The following is a 24,172-nucleotide window of genomic DNA, read 5'->3' as shown; positions in this document are numbered from 1 at the left end:
TAAAAGACTGCATCTTTGAAGAAACATTGGATCCAAAGTTAGGTATAGTCTGCTGTTTGTGTTTTTGGTGACTGTACCCTGGCTGAAAATAAGACTAGCCTTGACTGGGCCATTATATCTTGTTTAACCCTGTGTGTTTAAAGTTATTATCCTGCTGGAAGTCCCAGTTTCAAGTCTTTTGTGCCCTCTGACATTCCTTCCTCCAGGATTGCTCTGTATTTGGCTCCATTCATCTTCCCATTAGCTCTGACCAGCTTCCTTGTCCATAAAGACAAGCCTCCCTACAACATGATGCTGTCACCACCATGTTTCCCTCCTGGGAAGGTCACTTCAAAAGCCAGTTAGTTGATAAGGACTTTATCTCGAGGTATTAGAGTAAAGGAAGCAGAATACAAATGCATGCCAGTTTTCACATTATTATTTTTATAAAATGTTGACAGCTATATGTAATTTTCTTTCTACTTCACAATACTGTTCTTTTTTACATCTATCAGATAAAATCCAAATCAAATTTGTGGTTGCAATAATAAGAAATAACCATGAATGAACAGAAACATCTTGTGATTATAGGCACCATTAGCATAAAGGTGTCACCAAAAACTTGAAAAATTAGTGCTACTCCAAAAAGTAAAACATTTAAGAATCTGATTAGAGGTCACATAGTACATAAGGGCGATCCCACATACAGGCAATCAAGGAAAGTAAATATGGACTAAGCAGTATGAGAAAACTTTCAATGCAATATACAGTAAATTAAGAAAAGAGAGAGAGAAATTTGAAAAACTGCAGTACAGACAACTGTGACTGGGAGAGAAATGTATGTTTGTGTAGTAGTAGAAGTAGCAGAAGGGTTCTCTTGGACAGGAAGGTGTCATTGCAAATTTCACCTCAGTTGGCATGTGATGGAGAAAAAAAAGGAGCGAACAGGCTATTAGAAATGGAGGGGTGAGGGGACAATGTTCTGGATGCAGTAAATAAAAATGGCTCCTTCCAATTCACTTTCAGACATACTAAGAATTGTATCTTGTCATTAAGCTTATTGGGGTAATAAATGCTAGACATGCTCAAACTACCGCTATATTCTATTTCCACCTAAAATATGCTGCTTTCTCAAGAGCTGAAAAGGAGATGAAACAGGGAAAGCCATAGTCAGGAAATTTGCCTTGTGATGTATTACATTTCCAACATGGACATTCATGACTTTTGATAGCGCAAGTTAATACTTTCTATTTCAGTACTCAGTCCTAGATATTCTATATTTTTCAACTTTAAAACACATGCCATACATAAGCCTTAATACACCTTGTCCAAATCTTCTTTAGAAAAATGTTAACTTCTCTAAGACAGACTTACAATTGCCTAAGATATCAAAGATGAGATGGTACCAGTTGGCCCGTCAGGGAAAGGCATCTCCTTGTAAACCCTGAGGGTGAATTGGATCACTTATTAAGATCTGATTGGGATTTAAGGGCAATTTGTGGACTGACTTGACAATAAGTAGATGGAGATAATATGAATGTTAGCTGTGCTTGTAAATCTAGGGAGCAATAAACGAAGAACCTGGAGATAAATCCTGACAGAACATTTACCGTATTTTGTTGTTGCAGAGTAGGTGTTTTGTTCAGCTGTGGCAGTGGGGGTCGTGGGGCTCAATGCCTTAGGGAATGATGCCAGCAGAAACTAATTAACACAGCTGTGGTTCATTTCTAATTAGTTTCTCTCTCTTTCATGCAGCAGTGAGCTGGGACCTGGTCAGAGCATGACAGCCGACAAGCCCATTGGGCCACATTCACTGCCAAGCATCTTGCATGCATTTCCTTGCAAAATGAAACAACATACTGACTGCCGGCTGTGGTATCAATGATTATCCTTTCAGCTCTACAATACCGTTATTTTAAAAAAAGAACTCTATTTATCTACCTTCTTATTAATGTGCAAATACAGTTTAGGGGAAATAGATTTTTTTAAAATAATTTATTTGGGGATTGTAAATCAGTTTTTGGTGAATCCATGAAGACCCACACTATAATCTTCCTTTGGGTTTATGTGCCATTTGATTACATCTTATTACCTACAGGTGTAGCATGTTTCTAACTATGGTCTTGAAATATACATATTCTCAAAAAGTGGAAAAAATACAAGTTAAAAAATATATTTTGATATATTCTCTCAAAATAAAAACATCAGATCATAAATAAATGCTACAAGTGGAATTTATATGCATTAAGAGAGCTGCATTTGAGATCTGATGCCTCTTGCCTTTGTCTGTGGCCTTACACAACTTCACTGCAGTCCCAGTGTACCTTGCCTTATGATCCACTTAACTTTCTTGAACTTAAGAAAATTAAATAAAAAAAAATCTCTTTTGGGTCACCTTTTCCAGAGGGTTGGAATTATGACATAAAACAACAAGAATGGACATGACAAAGTCCATTTGACTATCTGAACATATTTAGGATCTTTTGATTCACTTTTATCTGTCCCACAACATTATTCTACTCTTCTACACCATTGATTCCAATTTTATGCATAAGGCCACTTATACAGATTAGGGGAGCACATCATTAGTGAGTTCTAGTGACTTTTAGGACACCTGATAGCCACTTCCCTCGCAGAAGAGCTAGCAACAGTACCTAAAACTGGTTCAGACTGCAAGCTTTTCCTGATCAGATTGCTCCTCTTGTGTTAGTCTATAAGAGCATTATGGAAAATCCTTTAAATAACAGTATAATAACTGTAAGGACCAATATGCTGTAATGTTTCAGCGGCAATATGGATGGTTTTCTGTTTAAAATAAGAGCAATACAACGATGGCGCATATCTGGTGTAAGTATAATGAAACCAAGTATTTTTACTCAAGGTTATCACATTGTGAGCATCTCATGCTGGTCAGTGCCCAGTTGCAACAGTGAGTTTGGCCAGAAGTTTGATAAATATAGTTTGATTAATATGAGATGGGCTTGCAAAGCAAAGATGTTCAGAATTATTAAGAATATGGGCTGCTTTGGGTGCCAGAGCTGCTTTTTACCTGGTACTACATAAGTTTAAACGTGTAAATAAGATTTTTAGCTTCATAACACCTTCAATTGGTGATCATATCACCTTACATATTAAAAACAAATTGATAATTTTGAATATTTTTATGATTCCCTTGCAAACATAAATCTCAAACATATTAACTGTATTTTTATGTGTATAAATTTGGATGAGGACACTGAGGAGCCAAGAAAAACGAGTACATAAACATTTAAATCTCTTCTAATATTGTGTGTTACAAATCAAAGAGATTAGAATCTGAAAGGAAAGACTGGAGGAGATTAATACAAAAAACATAAGGAAATCATAGATCACAGAGATAAAGAGTATATAGCAAGTGCATTCAAAAAGTAAAGAGTCTGCTCATCAATGAAGAGGACAGTAAAGGACAGTAGAGCTTTAAGCGTCACATAAACCACAAGGTAATATTTCCAACAAAACTGTCAGTTCTACCAAGGCCTAACAGAAGCTTCCTTTACTGTTTGTGCTGGAAGTCAGTTGTCCCAGCTTGCACAGGTCCACACTCAATACCTGGCCATAATACCTGCAAAAGACCTCATTTCAGGACAGACCTGCATTCCTAAATAGTGTAAAACTCCTATGATTTGCATGCTGCACCAAGATAAGGAAGAGGTTAATAAACATTTCTTTCTTATTTCTGCCCTTTAGGCCAGTGCTGCAAAATCCTGGTTCTCAGGGCCAACTATCCTGCATACTTACATCCCTGATACAGCACAGCTGATCCAAATCACAGCACAGCCTCCTCAGCATGCCATTACATTTTGCAGAAGCCCACTAATGACCCATTTTTTAAATAAATTATCTGGCATCAGGGAAACATACAGGTCCTTCTCAAAAAATTAGCATATTGTGATAAAGTTCATTATTTTCCATAATGTCATAATGAAAATTTAACATTCATATATTTTAGATTCATTGCACACTAACTGAAATATTTCAGGTCTTTTATTGTCTTAATACGGATGATTTTGGCATACAGCTCATGAAAACCCAAAATTCCTATCTCACAAAATTAGCATATTATTAAAAGGGTCTCTAATCGAGCTATGAACCTAATCATCTGAATCAACGAGTTAACTCTAAACACCTGCAAAAGATTCCTGAGGCCTTTAAAACTCCCAGCCTGGTTCATCACTCAAAACCACAATCATGGGTAAGACTGCCGACCTGACTGCTGTCCAGAAGGCCACTATTGACACCCTCAAGCAAGAGGGTAAGACACAGAAAGAAATTTCTGAACGAATAGGCTGTTCCCAGAGTGTTGTATCAAGGCACCTCAGTGGGAAGTCTGTGGGAAGGAAAAAGTGTGGCAGAAAACGCTGCACAACGAGAAGAGGTGACCGGACCCTGAGGAAGATTGTGGAGAAGAGCCAATTCCAGACCTTGGGGGATCTGCGGAAGCAGTGGACTGAGTCTGGAGTAGAAATATCCAGAGCCACTGTGCACAGGCGTGTGCAGGAAATGGGCTACAGGTGCCGCATTCCCCAGGTCAAGCCACTTTTGAACCAGAAACAGCGGCAGAAGCGCCTGACCTGGGCTACAGAGAAGCAGCACTGGACTGTTGCTCAGTGGTCCAAAGTACTTTTTTCGGATGAAAGCAAATTCTGCATGTCATTCGGAAATCAAGGTGCCAGAGTCTGGAGGAAGACTGGGGAGAAGGAAATGCCAAAATGCCAGAAGTCCAGTGTCAAGTACCCACAGTCAGTGATGGTCTGGGGTGCCGTGTCAGCTGCTAGTGTGGGTCCACTGTGTTTTATCAAGGGCAGGGTCAATGCAGCTAGCTATCAGGAGATTTTGGAGCACTTCATGCTTCCATCTACTGAAAAGCTTTATGGAGATGAAGATTTCGTTTTTCAGCACGACCTGGCACCTGCTCACAGTGCCAAAACCACTGGTAAATGGTTTACTGACCATGGTATCACTGTGCTCAATTGGCCTGCCAACTCTCCTGACCTGAACCCCATAGAGAATCTGTGGGATATTGTGAAGAGAACGTTGAGAGACTCAAGACCCAACACTCTGGATGAGCTAAAGGCCGCTATCGAAGCATCCTGGGCCTCCATAAGACCTCAGCAGTGCCACAGGCTGATTGCCTCAATGCCACGCCGCATTGAAGCAGTCATTTCTGCAAAAGGATTCCCGACCAAGTATTGAGTGTATAAATGTACATGATTATTTGAAGGTTGACGTTTTTTGTATTAAAAACACTTTTCTTTTATTGGTCAGATGAAATATGCTAATTTTGTGAGATAGAAATTTTGGGTTTTCATGAGCTGTATGCCAAAATCATCCGTATTAAGACAATAAAAGACCTGAAATATTTCAGTTAGTGTGCAATGAATCTAAAATATATTAATGTTAAATTTTCATCATTACATTATAGAAAATAATGAACTTTATCACAATATGCTAATTTTTTGAGAAGGACCTGTATAAGGGCAGTGGGTCATAGGGATCAGGGTTTGGGATGACTCATTTTCAAATACCATTAAAACCTCAACTGGTTTGTTAACTAGAATATAGCACATACGATACATATAGGTATAATGCCAATTAAAACATTTTCTTGTCCCGGGTACGTAGATAATTTTTTTCATTATGCTATTGTTAAACAAGGCATTGAAATTGAATTACAAAATACATTTCTGTACAATTCATCATTAATGTGTTAAGCAGCTTAATGCTAAAAAATCGCTAGATGCCAGTAAGGTGCTTCCAATTGATCCTTGGTATGTGTATAATGTGCACAGGCAACTTCTATGCATTATGACTGCAAGCAGTTTAAGACTATTATGTGACATATCAAACAGGGTGGTACACTTATTTTCATTAAGCCTTAGTTTAACAAAAAAAAACTTCATTGGGGTTTAAAATCCATTTTCAAGAGTTCCCTGGAATTAAGGTATCCTTGTATTGGGCACCTTCTAATTCCAGTACCCTTCTATTGGGCACCTTCCAATTACATTAAACTATCCGGTTCTTAGTTTTTTACCATATGACAGAGGATCATTGGTTAACATTTGTATGAAAATGATCTTCTTAGTAAATGTAAAAGCAATGCAAAGGAAAATAAACTCATTGCAGCGTTTCTCACAGAATAAAGTGTTTTACACTAGTACAGCCAGATCTTAATCCTCCTTTGTTGGATTTATCATCTGTCGGCTTGGAAAGCTTTTGCAAATCTGCATTTGTATGTCCAGTACATTACAATTTGCCCTGTGATCAAATTTTTTTGTGTGAAACCAGTATCTTTGTCACCTACTGACACTGACAAAAAGTATATATTTTCTGCAAGGGTTGATTAAGGGTTCTTAATTGAAAAAGATCTAAAACGTCTTATTTTCTATTACGCTATTGCGTATCTGCCAAGTGTTCAATGCCTGACAAGGATACTGTTTTAAGCAAAAACAAAAATCCAACCTCACTTTTCTTCTTATCTGACACTGTAAAATATGTAATTTGATCTCCAGATTAGTCAGGCTGTAATGGATTGTTTGTTTTTTGGAATTATGGCAAACGTTACAGCAGTGAACAAGTAATAACATTTAATAAATCTCATGCCATACTATGCAGATGCTCAGTCTGCACTGAGGAAATTTAACAGACCTCAGCATATCAAATATTTCAAGTGGCTCCAACAGGAGAGCAGTCAGGCCTATTTTCTAAGCAACTGAGCGAAAAATTATTGGACCACTTAAAGCCACTCTTATACCGTTCATAAAACATTGAGCTTTCAGCCAAAGATGGTCAAGCAATAGGAACTTTATTCACAACTTAAAGGTCCCTGGCTCAGTCTTATATTTATTTTTTTTATTAAGCCAGCCTCGGGAAACAACTACTTGGAGGAATGAAAAGGTTAGATCGGAATCAGAATCATTCCAACTTAAACATCTTACCAATATATCTCCTGGTGGAATATAGGATTTGTAATTATTCTGAAATTCTGGTTATAATTCCAATTTACACATATGAAGTAGATTTTATTATCTGACTGCTGAAACCTCTGCTTTTATTGTAAACATTCACTGTCATCAGAGAAGTGCAATCAGATGCTGCTGCATATTCTTTGTCTCAGACTGTTTATTTTATCTATTTGTATCCCTCTCACTTCAAATGAAGGGTGTCACAATGTCCCTCTGTGCTGTATGCTAGGAACTCACAGGAAGGAACTCAGCAAGTTCTTGGAATAAAGGTAAAGCTCTTTTCCATATAAAACATCAAATAATTAAATAATGTAAGATAGACTCTGGCAGATTTTGTTTTTATTTTTACTTGTAATAATAGGGCTACTAAATTCTAAATATAGCACAAGACCAATGTTTCTGTATTTTTGGCTCCGTGTATTATTCCCCCTCATAACTTAAGGATCTCACAGTGATTTTGATGAGAAAACCAATGTTGTGTGGCCTCCCCCTTCAGACTTTTAAAGGTCACAGTTTTACTGTTTTCTCCTGTCAAAATCACCTAGTACACAGGGTACAGTGTGGTAATTTCCCTTTCAGCGCCGCTCAAAAACAGACAATAAGTTTTGTTTCATTAGATCTCGGAGTAGTCTTACTGACTCATTCAGGTTTTCCTCAAATCAAAACCTTTAAATGCAAATTTGCAAAAACTGGATGCATTGAAATCTCACAGTTTCTGTGAAATACTCATAGCGAAACATTACGTTTTCATTCATATAAATGAAGTAAGATGGAAATGCTAAGTGCCTCATGGACAAGCCAGTACTCAGTATTTCTCAGGGTCGTAGTCAAGACCATTATTTATCTGATGGGTAATCTCATGGTGATAAAGACATCTGCACTAAATTTCCCAAGACTATTTACACGTTTATTTATCAATCATGCATGTACATAATAACACACACAGCTGCCAGCAATGTAGAGCGGATCATAATGTGCTCCATCTGAGCTTGCTTCAGTTGCGGTTAATGCTGTGAGGCACAGAAAGAAAAAACAAAAACTGCATCGGACAGATGGCTAGATAAATATCAGCAGCCTTTGGTACTGATGCACAGATAAAAAACTCAGAATAAACAGCAACACTGGGGTATATAAACACGTAGTTTCAACATCACTGTGTTCTTAGAGGCAGTGGCTTTAATAGAGGAACATGACTGCCGGTCTCTCCTTGCTTCTCCTCTTTCCTTCCCTTCCTGACTCTCCTCCACCTCTCTTTCTCTCTGCCAGTTCACGTCTTTTACATGACGAGAGGATTAGTGGGAGACAATGTCCACCGAGGATGCGGGGAGAGTGGGGTGGCCTCAGGAAAGGGGATATGAAATGGGGAGGAGGGGAGGGTGAATAAAAAAAGGCAGTATCGAACACTGACCTGTTTTGGGCTGATAAGCGGACGCTGCTTTGTGCTAAAGCCACTGGCTTTAATTTAGGGGCCACAACATTTGGAATTAATTATCACACACTACAGCAGCACTGCGTCTTACACAATATGCAGAATATTACATCCAGCCCAATACAAACTTTATGCAGCTTATATGCTGGAATTTCCTGTTACAGAGGACTCTCTCTTGCTTTATAATAAATCTACGTAAAATACAGCTGCTAGTGTGCAGTTAAAAATCGTGGATATGTGCTGTTTTCAAAGGTAAAACATTATTTAAGACTACATTTAATATAAGAATTAAGTAGAAAAAGCAAGTAAGCCATGTTTGATCATTAAGGTTTTACAATATAGGACATGATAAAAGCATTCCACTGCAAGGTCTTCATGTAAATAAAACCTAAGATAAGTTGCAAAGGGTACGTTCAAAAGCAAGTAGTATAAAAGTAAACCCAAAAGAGGGCAAGGAACTGTTTTAGTTTTGTAGAAAATACTTATATTGTTTGTTTGTTATTTTATTCTGGCTAATGCATGATACTTACATTGTTGCTATTATGCTTTTACTAAACCATTTGTTACTGCTGCTTGTGATTAAAAAATTACTATGCTTTTCAGGATAAATTTCACCTGTGTCATATTGCTTTCTTGCTGCTGCTGCTCCTACACAGAATTGACTAATACAATCTTAATATGTTGTCTCTGTTGTTGTTTAATTCATTGTTTATAATATTTGATGCTTCTTCTAGGGTGCAACTGTATAACTGGCCAACAGGACTACAGATTAGCCTTTGGCTAATTCTGGCATGTTACAGGTATACTGCTATAAATATGTACTGTCCTGGTAAATTAATACATAAAAACAAAATGACTTTGTATTGCATATTAATCTGGCAGGTGAATCAAATGTTTTTGAAGCATTTTTGAATCTATATTTAAATTGGTCGTGAGATGCCTAGACATTTGAATTAGGTAAAACTGAACTATTTGACTGGCCAGATGCCATATGTGTGAGAACTGAACTAACAAAAGTACAGCCACAAGTAAATATAGCATAGCTTAGGCATGGCCCCATTTGCAGTTCGAAGGTGTCCGATGAATTTATGGAGTCGTTATTTGAATACAACCTAGATTTTTTATTATATATATAAAAAAACCTCTGGGTTATATCTTTGATTTGAATGTGCTGTTGGCACAGAAGCTGGAGGGTTTTAAAGGGACACTGGTTTAAAACCTCCAATCCAGTTTGTTGGGTTAGAGAAGAGACTAAAACCACCTGCATCCTGAGTGATCCCGTCGTTTCTGGAAAGCACTTAATTAAGGTGTGAATGTACACAAGACGCATTGTGGATGGTTTTCTTCAGACCACCTTCAGGGGTTGCCTGGAAGTTTGGTGGTCAGAATGCAATCTGTCCTGGGTCACATTGAAGGACCACCCACTGACAAGACATGACGCCACTCAGGCAGCAGAGATACCTGGACGATTCTCAGTTAAAACAAAGAAAACAAAGTTGTTACCAAAATCAGTACTACTGGAAATAACAAGGATTTTTTTAGATAAACTTTTTAATTGTTGGAATCTACCTAAGTAAAAAACATTCCCTCAAAAGTCAGGACTTTATTTATCAGTAGATATCAGGATGCTGTGTCTAGTTTTTATCATTTGTTTCAAGCTCACTGAACCTGCTGCTTCCACTGCATTATAAAATATAGCACAAAATCTCTGTATATGTGAAATATCCAGTCCCACTGCACATAAACTTCTAAAGTTCTCTGAACTGATTTTACAGGTGAGCTTATAGGGTGTTTGTAGCCAAAATAACTCCACAACAAAGTGGCTTTATTAAATTTCCGCTGTACTAATTTCTGAATGATAACTTAATTCAAGTGACTGGATGTATATGAAATGTTACAGAAACATTAGCAAACCTCTTATTCGCCCAGCTTAGAGCCCAATCTGTGATGTGGCTATGTGTTTATTTGCATGTAAAGCGGGCAACTGTGATCCAATCACGTTAAGTTATTTATCAGTAAAAGTCTCCAGGTTATGAGGTATTCTAACTTACTCTTTTGTAGACTTAACATTAAACAATAGTAACACATTTTTTGGGCTGAAAACCTCACTCAGTATGCTGTGTAAAACCAGTAACTTTTAGAGTGTTGAGTTCGTTCAGTTTGAAGTCATAGTAGGAATAAGGCAAAATGATGTGTGGCAAGTCGATAACACATTGAAAACACTAGCGATCACGGTAGGAATTTTTTTTCAACAGCATCAGTGGTTATAAATAGACCAGAACCAGATGTTGTGTTGTTAAGTGTAACACTTGTCTTAAAACAATATACAGGTCCTTCTCAAAATATTAGCATATTGTGATAAAGTTCATTATTTTCCATAATGTCATGATGAAATTTTAACATTCATATATTTTAGATTCATTGCACACTAACTGAAATATTTCAGGTCTTTTATTGTCTTAATACGGATGATTTTGGCATACAGCTCATGAAAACCCAAAATTCCTATCTCACAAAATTAGCATATTTCATTCGACCAAAAAAAGAAAAGTGTTTTTAATACAAAAAACGTTAACCTTCAAATAATCATGTACAGTTATGCACTCAATACTTGGTCGGGAATCCTTTTGCAGAAATGACTGCTTCAATGCGGCGTGGCATGGAGGCAATCGGTCTGTGGCACTGCTGAGGTCTTATGGAGGCCCAGGATGCTTCGATAGCGGCCTTTAGCTCATCCAGAGTGTTGGGTCTTGAGTCTCTCAACGTTCTCTTCACAATATCCCACAGATTCTCTATGGGGTTCAGGTCAGGAGAGTTGGCAGGCCAATTGAGCACAGTGATACCATGGTCAGTAAACCATTTACCAGTGGTTTTGGTACTGTGAGCAGGTGCCAGGTCGTGCTGAAAAATGAAATCTTCATCTCCATAAAGCTTTTCAGCAGATGGAAGCAAGAAGTGCTCCAAAATCTCCTGATAGCTAGCTGCATTGACCCTGCCCTTGATAAAACACAGTGGACCAACACCAGCAGCTGACACGGCACCCCAGACCATCACTGACTGTGGGTACTTGACACTGGACTTCTGGCATTTTGGCATTTCCTTCTCCCCAGTCTTCCTCCAGACTCTGGCACCTTGATTTCCGAATGACATGCAGAATTTGCTTTCATCCGAAAAAAGTACTTTGGACCACTGAGCAACAGTCCAGTGCTGCTTCTCTGTAGCCCAGGTCTGGGGAATGCGGCACCTGTAGCCCATTTCCTGCACACGCCTGTGCACGGTGGCTCTGGATGTTTCTACTCCAGACTCAGTCCACTGCTTCCGCAGGTCCCCCAAGGTCTGGAATCGGCCCTTCTCCACAATCTTCCTCAGGGTCCGGTCACCTCTTCTCGTTGTGCAGCGTTTTCTGCCACACTTTTTCCTTCCCACAGACTTCCCACTGAGGTGCCTTGATACAGCACTCTGGGAACAGCCTATTCATTCAGAAATTTCTTTCTGTGTCTTACCCTCTTGCTTGAGGGTGTCAATAGTGGCCTTCTGGACAGCAGTCAGGTTGGCAGTCTTACCCATGATTGGGGTTTTGAGTGATGAACCAGGCTGGGAGTTTTAAAGGCCTCAGGAATCTTTTGCAGTTGTTTAGAGTTAACTCGTTGATTCAGATGATTAGGTTCATAGCTCGTTTAGAGACCCTTTTAAAGATATGCTAATTTTGTGAGATAGAAATTTTGGGTTTTCATGAGCTGTATGCCAAAATCATCCGTATTAAGACAATAAAAGACCTGAAATATTTCAGTTAGTGTGCAATGAATCTAAAATATATGAATGTTAAATTTTCATCATGACATTATGGAAAATAATGAACTTTATCACAATATGCTAATTTTTTGAGAAGGACCTGTACTGCCCATGCAGTACCTCTGCAACCCCTAGGGGAGAAGATCTCTGCTCTACATTTAAGGAAAAATAACTTTGTATTTTATTTTGAACTGTTCATATCTGTGTAAACAGAAAATGATGCACAAAAATAATGCAAACAATATTATATTTGATACAGCTATGATAAAAGTATGTGATTTATTTTAGTTATAGTAGAATTTGTTCCTGTCATACCATGAAACCAAGGTACTTTTGCTCAAGGTCATTATACCTTCAGAATAAAAACAGCCCAGAGCCATAAACTACAGAACATAACAAATGTTGCAATAATAAGCAAGTACCATATTGAACTATTAATAATGTTGTGTGGCATTTTTAAAATAGTTTTAAAAAAGTGTGTCCTAAATGTGCATCTTTGCACCAGAACGTGTCAGGACGCATCAAGGAATAGACTCCACGAGCCCCTTTGCAAAACAAATGTTCAGCAAATGTCACATCTTTCAACAGACTGAAGATATAATTTGTTGATTTACAAGCTGAAACAGAGCAGGTAGAAAGTATTTCTTCAAAATAGGATAGGCCGTTCCCAGTTATTTTCTGCATTTAATCTCAATTAACCCTTTTCTGCATCTAGCTTCTTATTTAATTCACAAAATAGAGGAATTGATCTTCTTTTTTGACTGTGAGCAACAACACATTTGATATTTTTCTAAATGCCAAACCATTAACCTAAGGTGAATCATTTATCATATCAGACAAAAAACCAAACAGCACTATGGCGTTTTATTGCTGCAACCATCAATAACACTCACAATGCCTAAAGATAGCAGACTGATCCAGATAATGTTCATGTCACATCACAGACTTGAATAATGTATATAAATTAGGTTAACTGCCCAAACAACACAATGGAAAATGTATTTAAAGTTTTAAATGGAGGTGGTTGTGCTCAAGGGAACAAAATGAAGACAAATAATCTTTATAAACCCTGCATCTAATTAAGACAAAATAAACACACAATGATTTAATAAGGATACATAAAACAGAATTTGGACCTCTATATGGCTGAGGAAAAAAAGATTTTGCATTAAAGAACTTCCTTAACTTCCTGTTGCCCTGACATCCCACATCATGAAGGTCCTTTAGAGACTCCTGTTGGCCCACCTGAGTAAGCAAACAGTAAACCATCAGGACCCCTTTCAGTTTGCTTATCGCTGTGGAGTTGGAGTTGAAGATGCCATCATACACCTGCTTCAACAAACCCACTGTCATCTGGACAAAGCCAGTAGCACTGTGAGGATCATGTTCTTTGATTTCTCCAGAACATTTAGCACAATTCAACCAGATGTTCTTTGTCAGAAACTCCAGAAGACTCAGGTGGAGGCCTCAACAATCTCCTGGATCAAAGACTACCTGACAAACAGACCACAGTTTGTGGGACTGAAGGGTTGTGAGTCTAACCAGGTAGTCAGCAGCACAGGAGCACCACAGGGGACTGTACTCTCACCATTCATCTTCACTCTGTACACCTCAGACTTCCAGTACAAGACAGACTCCTGTCATCTGCAGAAATACTCGGATGATTCTGCAGTCGTGGGGTGGATCAGAGATGGACAAGAAGCTGAGTACAGGAAGGTGGTGGACCGCTTTGTGGCATGGTGTGGAAACAATCATCTCATTTTGAACGTGACAAAAACAAAGGAGATGATTGTAGATTTTAAGAGAAGCAGGAATAAGTAAAAAACTATTTATATCATGGGACAAGAAGTGGAGGTGGTGGAGGAGTATAAATACATCGGTGTTCACTTGGACAACAGACTAGAGTGGAGATGCAACTGTGAAGCCATCTACAAGAAGGGACAGAGCAGACTGTACTTCTTGAGGAAGCTTAGGTCCTTTGGTGTTTGCAGCAAGATGCTGCATATCTTCTATAAGTCTGTTGTGGAGAGTGTGATCTCTTCTGCCATCATCTGCTGGGGAAGCAGCATCAGAGCCAGGGACTTAAAAAAACTCATCAAGCTGATAAAGAAGGCTGGCTCTGTTCTGGGGACTCCTCTAAAACCTCTGGAGATCATTGTGGAAAGACGGATTCTTCATAAAATGAAGAACATTATGGAGAACCCTGAGCATCCTCTTCATGAGACTGTCCTGCAACAACAGAGTGTCTTCAGTCAGAGGCTTCCTCAGATCTGCTGTAAGATGGAGCGCTACAGGAGATCCTTTTCTTTGAGGAAACCTTCACAATGAGCTACAACAACATTTAATTTACCTTTAGGATTAATAAAGTATTTTTGAATTTTGAATTGAATTTTTAATAGTATTAAAGGTATTAGAATCTCTGTCCAAAGCTCATTTAATATTGAAAGATTGAATAGTAGACACATTTCCCAATCTGACATTTGAAAATAAATAAATGTACTAAAACTGTTTAGAACCCATTACTATTAACAATGGTATGAAACTACATACACAAGTTGGGCATAACATTATGACCTTCTGCCAAATAGTGCATTGGTCTCACTACTGTGCAAAATACCTGTGACCCGGCGAAGTATAGACCTGACTAGATCCCTGAAGCTGTGGAATCTGAGTTCAAATGTTCACAGCAGATCTTTTAAATCATGTAATTTCCAAGGTGGGGCCTCCATGGATCAGACCTCTTAGTCCAGCACAGATCTGACCAACCATGAAGTGCAAAAGAATACAAGCTTAATCAAACCAACCCACCTTATTCCATCATGCTGTGGACCAGTTTGATGCCCACATTCCCATTGTTGCTGGTCTTAAGTGGTGGACAGGGTTCAGCGTGGGATCCCTGACTGGTCTAAGGCTATGCAGCGCCACACACAACAAACTGCAAGGCTGTATCTATTCTGACACTATTCTATCAGAACCAACATTAATGTTTTTTAGCTGTGGTAGCTTGTCAATTGTATCGGACCATGGGCCAGCCTTTACTCCCCACCATGATCAGGCTCCCGACTGTTCCTACATTGGACCTCTTTTAAAAGAGACAGACCCCTTCAGGCCCCACAGGAGCTGCCGTTTTGGAGATGGTTTGACCTGGTTGCCACCACAGTTTTGAAAAGAGTAATGTTCACTTGCTGCCACTAACAGGTGGTGAAATAGTCAGTCCTATTCACTTTACCTCTCAGTGGTCACAATGTTATGTCTGATTAATGTATGTTGCAGTAAGAACAAACAAACACTTAACCACATTCACAACATACTGCAACAATGGTAGTCAGTAAGAGTCAAGTTTTCTACAGTGGCCGGCCCATAAATCAGGTTTGACACTAAATCGAAGGAATAGCTGCATCATGGCACATAAAATGCAACAGGCAAAACAAGTTAACTTATACCAAACAAAATTTAAAAAATGTGGTTTAACTTGGAAAAAAACGGATCAAAAATAGTGGCCTGGCCACTCCTAATCAGAAAAAAGTACACTTGATACAGTTGTTTCTGTGTACTTTGAACCAACCTAGAATTATTTGAAATCAGTGGATATTAGAGGGTGGTTGTTGACAGGGAAACCTACATTTCATTACTCGTACTCGTCGTCTTCTGCTTTATCCGGGACCGGGTCGCGGGGGCAGCAGACTCAGCAGAGACACCCAGACGTCCCTCTCCCCAGACACCTCCTCAAGCTCCTCCGGGGGAAGCCCAAGACGTTCCCAGGCCAGCCGAGAGACATAGTCCCTCCAGTGTGTCCTTGGCCGTCCCCTGGGCCTCCTCCCGGTGGGACATGCCTGGAACACCTCCCGAGGAAGGCGTCCAGGAGGCATCCGGTATAGATGCCCGAGCCACCTCAACTGGCTCCTCTCGATGTGAAGGAGCAGCGGCTCTACTCCGAGCCCCTCCCGGATGGCCGAGCTCCTCACCCTATCTCTAAGGGAGTTCCTGGCCACCCTACGGAGGAAGCTCATTTCAGCCGCTTGTATCCGGGATCTCGTTCTTTCGGTCATGACCCAAAGTTCATGGCTATAGGTGAGGGTAGGAACGTAGACCGACCAGTAAATCGAGAGCTTCACTTTTCGGCTCAGCTCTCTCTTCACAACGGACCGTCACAGTGTCCCCATTACTGCAGCAGCCGCACCGATCCGTCTGTCGATCTCCCGCTCCATTCTTCTCTCACTCGTGAACAAGACCCCGAGATACTTAAACTCCTCCACTTGAGGCAGGAACCTGGCTCCATGGTGGGACCCCGGCTCCGCCGTACCAGGCGACGTCATGTGCCTCGATTTAATCGTCGTCATGAGGGGTTCTTGAACCGCTCTTTGTCTGACCCGTCACCTAGAGACTGTTTGCCATGGGAAACCCTACCAGGGGCATTTAAGCCCCAGACAACATAGCCTCTAGGATCATTCAAACACTCATACCCCTCTACCACATTAAGGTGGCGGTTCAAGGAGGCAATGACATTTCATCACTTTTCATAGATTTTCAGATTTCTCAGAAGGATTACCGGCAAAGCCAAATATTATTAGTATATGAAAATTTTACGAAAGCTGTTTTTACACCAATGACCAGAGATTCTTAGATTTCTTAGAAGGATTTTATTACAAAAATTTCATGCCAGTGAAAGCCAAACATTATTAGTATTTAAAAAGTTTGGACTAAAAATGTTTTATACCAGTGACCCAGCTTATTTGAATGATGGGACCACAACTGCCTCATACCAGTGACCTCGAGGATTAATATTATCATTTTTCTTCTAGCACCGGATGAATTCCTTACCACAGAGGACTTAATGAGCTAATTACCTCTATTAGAAAGATTGGATTAGAACCAGCTCTTACCAGTAAACTCCCATGGATTATTAATGTCATTTGATTTGTTTTTCTGTTTGATTTTCTGTATCATTGAAATGTTTTCCTCATGTACAGGGCTTTGAGTGCCTTGTTGCTGAAAAGCACTATATAAATAAACTTGACTTGACTACATTGATGTTTGAAAGATTCAGACAGTCCCATTATTTAAGATAAGTTACACCATTTTGCCAAAAGTACTGGGTTATCCCTTTACAGTGTTGAATTTGGGCATTTCAACCAGGTCTAAAAAACATAACTGCCTTTTGTCAAGTATGAAGTTCAGTGCAGAGGGGCTTCTGGTGTGGGACTGTTTTTCAGAATACTGGGTTTTACCCAGTTTCACCCAGACTATATGCAGACAGTTTCTGAGAACCAGCATTTTATGTTCGCAAAAAAAACTTATTCTTACACAAATCAGCCAGAAACTATTACTCAAAGTTAATGGTGTCCAGACCTTGCTTGCCATAAATTTTACTTCTAGCTTAATGTACCAGTCGACCTAATTAGCACTGTTTTTATCTTTAAATGAATGGATCTCAGTCCTAGCTTGCATTTTCTGGTCTTATAAACACTGCAGTAGCAGCATTGCAGATTTAGCCTCCCCATTACATTTTACAACAGCTCAGTCAAAAATCACTGCATGTAATTTGTGTCCATGCTTGTTAACACTTTAATGTACTACGGGTAGTAAATGGTGCAGGATATAATCATTAGAAAAAGGTGCTGTGCAGCCAGTCAGAGCAGCAGCACAACAGCTTGTATGGTGGATTGAGAACAGCTTTAGAGGCAGCAAGGAGTGCTTGAGTGGTTTAGCAGGGTTGTGTGTATGTAGGCTGTGTTATGCATGTTATTTCCTTGAAGTCATCAGACCCACGCTTCCCCATCACAGAAAGTCTCTTATCATAAGTGGCAGCCATGAAATATGCACAGCCTGCCCCAGCCTGCCTGCCTCGTTTCAATTTTGCTTTGCATTCTCATCCCTTCCCTCCATCTTTTCCTCTCACCACTATTTCTTTCTAACACCTTTCTTCCTTCATTTCTAATGATTAATTAGTGATTTTCTCTCCTCTTCTTTAAATAAATTTGTTTTTCCACTGGTTGGTCAAAGACCACCCTTTCTTTCACCTACTATAACCCCAACCTCTACCTCTTGGGCTCGTTCTCTTTAAGCCTATTGCTTTTTTATTCTCTTTTACAATCACATCATCTTGTATCCCAGTGCCAACAAAAGCATTTAATCATACAATGCATTGAAGCTAAAACTGAAAGATATGTGTTCAAGGACAATAAAGTGTACAAAGTAAAACACAACTTTTGAATTGATTATTTAAGGAATGTCTGCTATTGTAGCGATACCCCAAAAAGAATTTAAAAAATGGAAAAAAAGGAAATTTGGCACATGGAAATCATTGTTAACAATCATTTTTCTGCATTATTTGAATCTTCACACACAAAACACATAATACCTTTAAAAGCTTTGGAGTACCGGTATTGCAGAAAACATGGATTATCATAATATTTAAAAAGTGAGTAATCCTAACTGTTAAAAGTTTTTTTTTCCATGCAAAGTTTGTTTTATCTGTTCTTTTTTTCAACAAAAGGATGGGTAGAAAAAACACCATCCTTCAAGTAAGAACTCCCCATTTACAATACTGACAACACGTAGAGTTATATGCATATAAAAATATTTGACACAGTAACATATTTTTGCATAACATTGTTTATATTTTTGTGTTGAAATTCAGCAGAAAATGAAAAATCTGACAATGTAGCTAAAGCACAGGTAATGAACAGATTTAGACTGAGGTCATACAAATACAGTAGATTAATTTATTCTCAGAGTCATAACTATATTTAACATTTGAAAAGATGTAAAACCAAACCTTTCCACTGTTCCACAGCTCTTGATATTTGAAGCTTTGGATTTCATAGTACCTTTAATATCAAATTCTTGCCTTGTTAAATTTTTTCACAAATTCGGTTTGCAAGACCAAAAGACATTAAAACAACAGCTACAAAAAAATACATGGTGTTTTCCTGGTTGGTGGAGACAATCATGTGTCATGCTTTACAGTATTCATAAATTAGCTGCATGGACCAACTGAGGGACCCGTACAGAGGTGGATCTTTTGCAGAAGCGTCAAACTCCAGTCCTCAAGGGCCGGCATCCAGCAACTTTTACATATGTCGCTGGTTCAACACTTCTGAATCAGCATAAGATCAAATTCTACAGCCTCCTGCTAATGATCTAATTATTTGATAAAATGCATTGAAGAACAGACACGTCTAAAAGTTACAGGACACTGGCCCTCGAGAACTGGAGTTTGACACCCTTGATCTATTGTATTCATTTGCAAACTTGCATGCACACTGAATTTAATTCAAAAACTGTATTTGATCTGCAGAAGACTAAAGTAAAGTCTGACATAATATGAATGCAAAAAAGCTAAATTAGTGTGTACAGTGACACACTGGACAACTTATGATACCTTCTACTTCACTTTTTGTCTCTTTCAAACAGGTGGTTGGAAGTAAAGTAGAAAACAGTGAATATTGGGCCTGTTATGGTAATTATGTTTGATTGGACAAATTCTCATTCAATAAATCATTGGGTTAGTGATTTTATTTAATTTTGTATTAAGTCCATCATATGCTGTTTACATAATAGTATAATCCAGATGAAAACGTATCCTTGTAGCAACCAACTAATTTTAACTCATCAAAATATTGTGGGTGTAAGATTAAGTTGTAAATAAATAAAACACCTTCATATAATGTACATTTCACCTTATTAATTGTCACTGTTGCCATCTGAGAAGAGGAGCTGCAAAAAGACAGTTTGACACAGAGGGCAGTACAGCTAAAAAAAGTAGTTCTTGGATATTTGTTTGTTTGTTCAGGTACTATAAAAATGGTAGTAAAAGCCTGACGTTTTCCTCTGTTTTTTGCAGTGTGATGTGTTTGGGGCTGTACAGGATCCTGAACCATGTTAAATCCTCCAGCATTTTATTTGTTGACCATCAAACCTACCTCTTTATGTATAAGATCTAAATAGAAAAGGGAAACGACTGAATACAAATGTGTAAAAATTGATTCTCGATCAGATTAAAAGAGAACAGTGAGAAAATGGCTTTGTTTTCTTTCATTGGCTTTGACAATACTGATTGTGAAGAATGACAGACAATAAAAGAGCAATACGTAAGCACTGTGAAATGAACACAACTGAGTAGCGTTTAGCCGCTAACAATGCAAACGTTAGCGTCCACTTTAGAACTTCCTGAACTAAAAGGTAAATTGAGTTTTTTATGGGTCAGAACGGCATTTGATTGTCTCCAATTCAAAATCTAAAATAATTAGCTTGTTCAAAGCTGAACTGGTAAAAACTACTCTGACCAGAGAATCTCTTAAATATAGGCTGAGATTTGTGAAAAGACAACAAGGGAGCATTTTAATTAGGACCACTGTAGAATTGAAGAAGGACAAAACCCACAATACATGGAGAAATTAAACCTGGGCTGGATTATTTAGGACTGATTACAGATTCTTTAAAAGTTTATGAATTTAGAGACTTTTACTCTGTTTCTGAAATGAAAAATTAGGATTATTTCTTTTACCAAAAATAAAGTTGAAATATCTTTCCTGTGAACCCAATATTTTGTATTGTTTCATCTCATGAGTTGGATGCATAGTTACATGCCTATTGAAAGACTGAGAGAAAATATCAAAACAATGTCTAAGAAAGGTCTAGAAACAGTGCTAAAATAGCCACTAGCTGTGGGTATGCACAAAATGTGCTTTCTTTGCATGTTAATTTTCAATTTAATGTTTGCTTTACTGTCCCAGCACAGGGATAGATAAGCATGCATTTGTTTTTGAGTACGTGTCTTTGCCATAGCTTGATTCAAATTACCATCTTTTATCTTTTATATATAATAAATAAACTTTATATATATATTAAAATAATAAAATTGTGGTTTTTTTTACACCTTTGCATCTAGTTTTCTGAAATTAACTTTTCTATTGCTTAAAAAAACTTGATTTTGTCTACAGCTGGAAAATACAAATATGAATCCAGACTTTCCTCCCTTTTCGAGATCTCATAGAAATGATCTTTTTAAACAATAAAACAACGCTTGGTCATGGAAAACCGTTCTGCAAATTGGTTCAACATTGCTGTCCTGAAGTTGGACTTAAGCTCGGTTTCTGACTAATTAATTTGAAATGAGCTAGAAGGATATGAGGAGGAAGCAGTCATGCTAACATTCCCCAGATGAGTAAATGTAAACACAGACACGTGAAAGTGTCTGTGTTAAAAAAGAAAAACAAGCCAAAAAAAGGTAAATGGTCACATACAAGTACCATACGCACCTGAAAGAACCCACATGTGCATGTGCACACTCACATTCTGCAAACAGATGTACAGGTATAGGAATCATGCATTTGTAACGTAAACAGAAAGGCTTGTTTACATCGAAGGTAGAAGAAAAAGTAGAAGAAAAAAAAAGCGTTATTTAGATAATGAACTACTTCAAACCTTCCAATAACACAAGTTCCCCAACAGCATTTCACTATTATGATCCAATAGATGGAAAGCAGTAACATGCACTAAGAACCGGATATTTATGGTACAGATCTGACTGTACATATGATGGCTTATTTGGGTAAGGTGAGGCTTTGTAACATAACTTACAATAACACAAGTAGAAAACAAATCCTAGAGAAATTCTTAACAAAGAAACCATGCAAGTATGTGAAGCATTCCAGTTTTAGATAAGGATAAACATACATACACTCATACAGGTATATACTCAGTAAAATGCACAGATCTAGCTAAAATGTTCAAGTTTCAACCCCCCAAAAACAAAATTAAAATCTCAAAGGTCTTTGTTTTCACTCTAGGCCTTTATTTGCTCAACGTTACTGATATATAGTAATAAATAGTAAGCTTTTACTCCCCATTTGGTTTTGAGTTGAATTACTATCGTGTGATGAACGTAAATATGGCCCAGAGTTTTTTTTAAATTCCTGTTTAAATTGAGCAATTTAGGCTTGCCAATATTCTTCCATTCTTTGGTTATGCACTGTTAATTAAACACAAATCTTTGTTCACACTGCAAGAAACACAAGCTAACAATGATTCTAAAAGGTTTGGGGTGAATCAGATTTCCATGCTTTCTCTACAAAATTTTTCACTGTATCATGCATATCATTATAATATACTAGTTCATACACTGATGCTGTATTTGTTTTTACTATGCTGTAGCAGTAACTGGATAGCAAAAGCATAAAGGAAAAATTTATATCTACAGTGTCTTGCAAAAGTCTAAGTAACAACTTAAAACATCATTGTGTTTATTGGGACTTTATGTAGTAAACTAACACATACAAATGCACTTTTGCAGGTGAAGAAGTGAGCGATGGTTTTCAAAGATTAAAAAAAAAAACCTGTGTGTCACAGGCATTTGTATTCAGCCCCCGTTACTTTGTAGAAAATTAAATACTCTATAAAGCTGCCCTTTGCTTCATTTATACCTGCAAGTGTTTTGTGGTAAGCCTCTACCAGCTTTGCACATCTAAGGATTGAAATTTATGCATAAATAGCTCAAGTTCAGTCAGAGTGAATGGAGAGCACCTCTGTACATCAACTTTCAAATCTAAAAAAAAAACCAGTCAATTTTGGTCTATCTGACCAAAATACCTTCTCCCATGTGTTGACTGTCTCTCCAACTTGCTTTGTGGCAAACTTTAAAGGGGACTTCCTTCAACAATGGTTTTCCTCTTTCCCGACTAATAGTAATTAACTGACAGTTGTCCTGTCAATCAGATTCTCTTCCATGAGCTGCGAACCTCTGCAGTTCCCCCAGAGTTACAACTGGTTTACTGTTCTTGCCTGTCCTATTTAGTTGGACAGCCATTGTCTTGGTAGGTTCTTTTATTTCCTTTAGGAGTATCAGAGTAAAGGGGGCTGAAGACCAATGCATGCCACACGTTATATTTTTAGTAATAAAAAATTATATGAAATAATAATTTTCCTCCCACACCACTTTGTGTTAGTCTATCAACTAAAATCTGGATGAAATACATCTGAGGTTTTGTTGTAAAAAAAGTATTAATACTTTTGCAAGACACTGTAGTTATTTTAGCTATGCTTTTATTCTTCCAGTGCGCTACAGTTCATGCAGTTATGTCTTGTACCTCACATTGGGGTTAACATAAGAAATGTGAAAATGTGAACAACACATCTGTGCTCGAAGCTTTGTCTGTTTCACTTGATAGCCTGATTATGTGTGTACTGTGGAGCTGTCTGTCATGAGCATGTCTGTGTGTGAGTCCATGTTTCTGAGCGTGGAGCTGAAATCAAGCCTGCTCGGTAGCAGCAGCGGTAGCGGCACTTGCTGGGAACTCAGCGTTGATATAGGAGAATCCCTGGAACTCGTCCTGGTCCAGGTTCTCAATCACCTCCTCGTCAGGGGGGGTCAGCACTGGCGGGTTGCGTGTGAAAAAGCGGTCAAAGTTCTCGGCCTCCCGTCCACACTGTCAAGGAGGGCAGGAGAGGGGATGGATTGGGAAGAGGAAGAGTGGGGATGGACAGGAATGGATGGAGCGGGTGAGGGTAGAAGGAGAGGAAAAACAAAAGAAAAGGAAATGGAACCAAGGTGTGAGATGACATTACTTGGAAATGGTTTCAAATATCAGAACAAGCAAAGTGACTGTGGTGAGCTTGATTTTATGCTCCGAGCAGGAGACAATAACTGCAGCACACCTCATTTTTGCTTTCCTTTTTCAAATATTTGAAGCGTATTCTCAAATTTCAAACAGAAAAAGCCTCAAACATCCTGGAGCAATGCACTACAATGACCCGGCAACCATTCATGTGTAATGAAAGGTTCACAAATCTGGTATCCAAAACCCTACAGATTCTAATTTTATTTTATTACAGTTGGAGCTAGAATTGCTGTGGCTTTCTATGTACACAAGAACACCCTCAGAGACATAACATAATTATTAGAATAATTGTGGATTAATTGTAGGTTAATTAGATGTTGCAGCTGTTGAGATCTGCTGAGATGTGATAA

At 38.4% G+C, this 24,172-nt stretch overlaps 1 protein-coding gene across 2 annotated transcripts in view; it reads right to left on the bottom strand.

Moving 5' to 3' along the window:
• The window catches only part of LOC124864744 (protein kinase C beta type), a 142,258-nt gene that overhangs the window by 2,703 nt on the left and 115,383 nt on the right, over positions 1-24,172 (bottom strand). The window contains exon 17 of one of the 2 annotated variants that reach the window (XM_047359639.1): positions 18,799-23,630. The exons of the other annotated variant lie outside the window; for it this stretch is intronic. Within the exon in view, the coding sequence (XP_047215595.1) occupies positions 23,454-23,630 (177 nt within the window). The 3' untranslated portion in view covers positions 18,799-23,453. Of the gene's footprint in view, positions 1-18,798; positions 23,631-24,172 lie in introns of those variants that run through there. 2 annotated transcript variants of the gene reach the window in all.

The sequence above is a fragment of the Girardinichthys multiradiatus genome, chromosome Y, assembly GCF_021462225.1.
Source record: "Girardinichthys multiradiatus isolate DD_20200921_A chromosome Y, DD_fGirMul_XY1, whole genome shotgun sequence".
NCBI classification, from domain to species: domain Eukaryota; kingdom Metazoa; phylum Chordata; class Actinopteri; order Cyprinodontiformes; family Goodeidae; genus Girardinichthys; species Girardinichthys multiradiatus.
Note: the sequence above shows the minus strand (reverse complement) of the source record. Positions and strands in the feature narration are given on the sequence as shown.